Source organism: Scylla paramamosain, unplaced genomic scaffold (genome assembly GCF_035594125.1).
Source record: "Scylla paramamosain isolate STU-SP2022 unplaced genomic scaffold, ASM3559412v1 Contig31, whole genome shotgun sequence".
NCBI lineage: Eukaryota > Metazoa > Arthropoda > Malacostraca > Decapoda > Portunidae > Scylla > Scylla paramamosain.
The window spans coordinates 211,501-217,500 of NW_026973696.1; the positions used below are offsets into that span (position 1 = coordinate 211,501).

A 6,000-nucleotide genomic window follows, 5' to 3' on the forward strand; every position below is an offset into this window, starting at 1 on the left:
CTCCCACTCCTTCCCTGACCCTCCTTGACCCTCTCCTTGACCTCCCACACCCTCCCTGACCCTCCCTGACCTTTCCTGACCCTCCCTGATCCTCTTCTTGACCTCCCACACCCTCAATCACCTTTCCTCCCTTCCCTCACCTCTCCCTCACTTCCCTCCCACCTCCCTCGCCCCCCTCACCCCCCTCCACCCCTCCACCAGGCGGTAGAGAGGCAGAGTGGACTAGAAGGCAGGGTTCAACAGGCTCAAGCTTGGGAAAGACAATATGTGGCTGTGGTGGAACTGCTGTCTGAAATTGATGCCTCCCTCTCCTCCACCCTCAGTGACGGGGGGTCGGGGAGGTGGGGGTGGTGGATCTGGCCCAGGTAAGGAGGGGGGCAGGGGGGAGCGGGTGAAGGGAAAGAGAATGGTTTGTTTGCGTGGATGTGAGGAACGTTTGTGGTGGTGGTCGTGGTGGTGGTGGTGGTGGTGAAGGAGGAAGAGGAGGAGGAGGAGGAGGAAGTGGAAAATTGGGAAGAGGAGGAGGAGGAGGAGGAAGTGGAAAAGGAGGAAGAGGAGGAGGAGGAGGAGGTGGAAGAAGAAGAGGAGGAGGAGGAGGAGGAAGTGGAAAAGGGGGAGGAGGAGGAGGAGGAGGAAGTGGAAAAGGAGGAAGAGAGGAGGAGGAGGAGGTGGAAGAAGAAGAGGAGGAGGAGGAGGAGGAGGAGGAGAAAGCATTAATTTAACTATCTTTCTCTCTCTCTCTCTCTCTCTCTCTCTCTCTCTCTCTCTCTCTCTCTCTCTCTCTCTCTCTCTCTCTCTCTCTCTCTCTCTCTCACACAGGTGGAGGCACAGTTGTTGGAGCAGAAGGCAGTGCTAGACAAGATGGCCGCCCAGGTGGAGATGTACAGGTCGGAAGGGAAGGGAGAGGCTGCAGTGAGGCTGGATGACCAATTAACTCATTTGCAGGTGAGAGAGAGAGAGAGAGAGAGAGAGAGAGAGAGAGAGAGAGAGAGAGAGAGAGAGAGAGAGAGAGAGAATGTGTGCGTGTTTGTGTGTGTTTCTTACGTATATGTATATTAAAAGTTTCTCTAAATCCTCCTCCTCCTCGTCCTCCTCCTCCTCCTCCTCCTCCTCCTCCTCCTCCTCCTCCTCCTCCTCCTCCTCCTCCAGCACAAGTACAAGGAGGTGAATGGAAAGCTGGACCTGTGCGTTCAGAAGTCCTCGGAATTTGACGGAAGGTTACAAAAAGCAGGGGAACAGCTGGAGACCCTTGGGGAGAGCGTTGCCCAGCTCCGAGTGCCCTTGGGAGACTGCGAGGCCATTCAGGGACAGCTCACTCAGTGCCTGGTGCGTAGGGTTAGGTTAGGGGGCCTGACTGAGGGCTAGGCTGGGTTTAAGGGTGTTTTAAGGGTGTTTAAGGGTGTTTAAGGGTGTTTTTCGTTAAGTTGGTTTAAATCTGGGTTTTTTTTTGTTTTTTTCTATTTATTTTTGTTTTCCGAGTTTTGTTTTAAGTTTGTTCTTGTTGCGAGAGAAAAGGTTTGTCTTAACGGCCATGTTTGTTTGTTTGTTTGTTTGTTTGTTTATTTGTTTGTTTGTTTGTTTGTTTGGGTTAATGAGTGACTCTCCTCGCTCTTTCTCTCTTTCTCTCTCCTCTCCTCTCCTCTCCTCTCCTCTCCTCTCCTCTCCTCTCCTCTCCTCTCCTCTCCTCTCTCTCTCCTCCTCCTCTCCTCTCCTCCTCCTCCTCCTCCTCCTCCTCCTCCTCCTCCTCCTCCTCCTCCTCCTCCTCCTCCGCCAGACCCTGTACCAGACTCTGAGTGAGGTGAAAGGAGAGGTCGAGGACGTTATTGCCACAGGTCGCAAGATGGTGAAGGAAGGTCAGTGTGGCGACCCAGCTGACCTGACCTCAAGACTGGACCAGGTCAAGGCTCTGTACAACCAGGTCAGTGAGGAGGAGGAGGAGGAGGAGGAGGAGGAGGAGGAGGAGGATTAGAGAGAGAGAGAGAGAGAGAGAGAGAGAGAGAGAGGAAGGAAGGAAAATAAAGAGGAAGATGAAGAATAGTAGGAGGAAAAGGAGGAGGAGGAGGAAGAGGAAGAAAAGGAGGAGGAGGAGGAGGAGAAAGCTTTGTTTATATTAGGGAAGGAAAAAAAAGGAAGAGGAAGATGAAGAATAGTAGGAGGAAGAGGAGGAGGAGGAGGAGGAGGAAGAGGAAGAAGAGGAGGATGAGAGAGAGAGAGAGACAGACAAATCAATAAGTGGATTAATAACACTAAAGCACCACCACACCTCCACCACCTCCACCACCACCTCCACCACACCCTCCACCACCACCTCCACCACCACCTCCACTACCACCTCCACCACATCCTCCACATCCTCCACCACCACCACACCCAAAGACTGGACAACGATGATAAAAAACACGAAAAAACACAAACTTTCATTTTAACCACACAAAAAGCCCTCTACCACACTCCACACCTCCACCACACCTCCACCACACCCTCCACCACCTCCACCACACCTCCCACCACATCTACCACACCCTCCCTCTCTCCCACAGCCACAAACACAACGACGATGACAAAAAACATGAAAAAAACGCACACACATAAATTTTAACCACACAGAAAGACCTCTACCACACTCCACACCCACACCAGACTTCCCACACCTCTACCACACCTCCACCACACCCTCCCCGTCTCCCACAGCTGGGGGGCGCTGTGACAGAGCACCGGGGGAGCCTGGAGAGGGCTCTTCGCAATACTCGGAAGGTTACGAAGGATTGCCAACAGCTGGAGGAGTGGCTGGCGGCAACTGAGGCGGAACTGGACCAGAGGGAGGCTGCAATCCACTCCAGGAACCTTCAGGCGGAGGTCCACTTTGTCCAGGTACTGTGCAGGGGTGGAGCAGGTGGTTGTGTGGAGTGTTAGGTAGAAAATTGTGTGTTTTTTGTGTTTTTGGAAAGGTTTGTGTGTGTGTGTGTGTGTGTGTGTGTGCATTAGAGGGAGAGAGAGAGAGAGAGAGAGAGAGAGAGAGAGAGAGATTGAATATATAGATAGACAAAAAAATTATATTACCACTACTACTACTACTACTACTACTACTACTACTACTACTACTACTACTACTACTACTACTACTACTACTACTACTACTACTACTACCACCACCACCACCACCACCACAGCACGCCCTGGAGGACCTCTCAAGACGCAAGCCACTGTTAGCGGGGGTACGGGAGGGGGTGGCAGGGCTGGTGAGGGAGGCCGGCCCCCTGCCCGCCTTGGAGGAGAGGGTGGCTGACCTGACCTTGACCTGGGAACGAGTCACCACCAGGCTGTCCAATCGCCTCGTTCATGTACAGGTGAGTGAGAGAGAGAGAGAGAGAGAGTGTGTGTGTGTGTTTGTGTTTCAATTTGTACCTATATTCTCTCTCTTCCTCTCTCCCTCTCCCTCTCTCTCCCTCTCTCTCTCTCTCTCCCTCAGAGTGAGCAGGCTGTGAAGGAGGGGGAGATGGAAGACTTCATTATAGGCCTAGGGGAGGTTAAGGGGTGGGTGGAAAGCAGCGAGGGTCAACTGAGGTCGCTCCAGTCCCTCCCTGAAGATGAACAGCTCCGGGTGATCAAGGTAAGGTCCTGTGGGGCTGTTTAAGGGTGTTTTGGGATATTTAAGGGTGTTTTTTGGGTGTTTTGGGGTAATTAAGGGTGTTTTTGGGGTGTTTAAGGGTGTTTTTGGGGTGTTTAAGGATGTTTTTAGATGTTTAAGTGTGTTTTTTGGGTGTTTTTGGGTGTTAAGGGTGTTTAAGGGTGTTTTAAGGGTGTTTTTGAGTGTTTAAGGATGTTTTTTGGGTGTTTAAGGATGTTTTTGGGGTTTTTAAGGGTGTTTTGGGGTATTTTAAGGGTGTTTTGGGGTATTTTAACGGTGTTTAAGGATGTTTTTGGATGTTAAGGGTGTTTTTGGGGTGTTTTTAGGGTGTTTTTGGGGTGTTTAAGGGTGTTTTTGGGTGTTAAGGGTGTTTTAGGTATTTTTGCAGTGTTTAAGGGTGTTTTTTGGTGTTTTTGGAGATAATTTAGGGTGTTTTGGGGTGTTTTTAGATGTTTTAGGTTTGTGTTAGGGTGTTTTTGGGTGTTTAAGGGTGTTTTTGGGTGTTTTTAGATGTTTTGGGGGTGTGTTAGGGTGTAGGAGAGAAGGTGCTGTTATTTTGGGTGTTGTAAGGGTGTGTTTGGGGTGTTTTAAGTGAGTTTAAGGGAGTTTAAGGGTATTTTAGGGTGTAAGAAAGAAAAAAATGTTGTTTTGCGTGTTTTAGGGGGTGTTTAGGGTGTTTAAGGGTGTAGGAGAGAAGGTACTGCTGGTTTAGGGTGTTTTAGGGTAATTAAGGGTGTTTTAGGATAATTAAGGGTAGTTTAGGGGTGTTTAAGAGTGTTTAAGGGTGTAGGAGAGAAGACACTGCTGGTTTAGGGTGTTTTAGGGTAATTAAGGGTGTTCTAGGGTGTTTTAAGGATAATTAAGGGTGTTTTAGGGGTATTTTAGGGTGTAGGAGAGAAGATACTGTTTTTTTAGGGTGTTTTAGGGTGTTTTATGGGTGTTTAAGTGTGTTTTAGGGTGTAGGAGAGAAGATAGTGGTGTTTTAGGGTGTTTTGGGGTAATTAAGGGTGTTCTAGGGTGTTTTAGGATAATTAAGGGTATTTTAGGGGTGTTTAAGAGTGTTTTAGGGTGTAAGAGAGAAGATAGTGCTGTTTTAGGGTAATTAAGGGTGTTCTAGGGTGTTTTAAGGATAATCAAGGGTGTTTTAGGGGTATTTTAGGGTGTAGGAGAGAAGATACTGTTTTTTAGGGTGTTTTAGGGGTGTTTAAGTGTGTTTTAGGGTGTAAGAGAAGATAATGGTGTTTTAGGGTGTTTTGGGGTAATTAAGGGTGTTCTAGGCTGTTTTAGGATAATTAAGGGTATTTTAGGGGTGTTTAAGAGTGTTTCAGGGTGTAAGAGAGAAGATAGTGTTTTTTTAGGGTGTTTTAGGGTGTTTTAGGGGTGTTTAAGTGTGTTTTAGGGTGTAAGAGAGAAGATAGTGGTGTTTTAGGGTGTTTTAGGGTAATTAAGGGTGTTCTAGAGTGTTTTAAGGATAATTAAGGGTATTTTAGGTGTATTTTAGGGTGTAGGAGAGAAGATACTGTTTTTAGGGTGTTTTTAGGGTGTTTTAGGGTGTTTTAGGGGTGTTTAAGTGTGTTTTAGGGTGTTTTGGGGTAATAAGGGTGTTTCCTCAGCTGGTGCAGGAGGAGTCTCAGCAGTACCGGGGCCAGCTGGAACAGATCAGGGTGTCCTCCGAGTCCCTGACCTCCCAGGGTGTGCTGCACCAGGATAGGGTCGCCCCTGAACTGCAGGACCTTGCCCGCCGCTGTGACGCCATTGCTGACACCCTGCAGGTCAGTGGTTGGGCTTGTTCAGGGGTGTTCAGGGCTGTTAAGGGTTAGCAAGGGTGTTTTGGAATGTTTTGCTGTGAATTAGGATGATTTTTTGGGTTTTTATGGGATGTTATCTTATTTAGGGTTTGTTCAGGGGTGTTTAGGGACAGTTAAGGGTCATTTGGTGTTTTTAGGGTGTTTTAAATGTTTTTTTATGGTTTAGGGTGTTTTTAGGGTGTTTTTAGGGGTTTAAAGGGATATTATATTATTTAGGGTTTGTTCAGGGATGTTTAGGGATAGTTAAGGGTCATTTGTGTTTTTTTATAGGGTGTTTTAAATGTTTTTTGTGGTTTAGGATGTTCTTAGGGTGATTTTTAGGGGTTTAAAGGGGTATTATATTATTTAGGGTTTGTTCAGGGATGTTAAGGGACAGTTAAGGGTCATTTGTGTTTTTTATAGGGTGTTTTAAGTGTTTTTTGTGGTTCAGGGTGTTTTTAGGGTGATTTTTGGGGTTTAAAGGGGTATTATCTTATTTAGGGTTTGTTCAGGGATGGTTTAGGGAGTTTTGGGCTGATTTAGGGAGTTTAAGGGAGTTTTGGGCTGGTTTAGGGAGTTTTGGGC

General features: G+C 47.6%; 1 protein-coding gene across 1 annotated transcript in view; it reads left to right on the forward strand.

Moving 5' to 3' along the window:
- The window catches only part of LOC135097766 (uncharacterized), a 74,858-nt gene that overhangs the window by 8,409 nt on the left and 60,449 nt on the right, over positions 1-6,000 (forward strand). Inside the window, exons 11-17 of the mRNA XM_063999792.1 lie at positions 820-945; positions 1,150-1,326; positions 1,775-1,918; positions 2,692-2,871; positions 3,171-3,347; positions 3,470-3,610; positions 5,242-5,400. Coding sequence (XP_063855862.1) covers positions 820-945; positions 1,150-1,326; positions 1,775-1,918; positions 2,692-2,871; positions 3,171-3,347; positions 3,470-3,610; positions 5,242-5,400 — 1,104 coding nt within the window. The remainder of the gene's footprint in view (positions 1-819; positions 946-1,149; positions 1,327-1,774; positions 1,919-2,691; positions 2,872-3,170; positions 3,348-3,469; positions 3,611-5,241; positions 5,401-6,000) is intronic.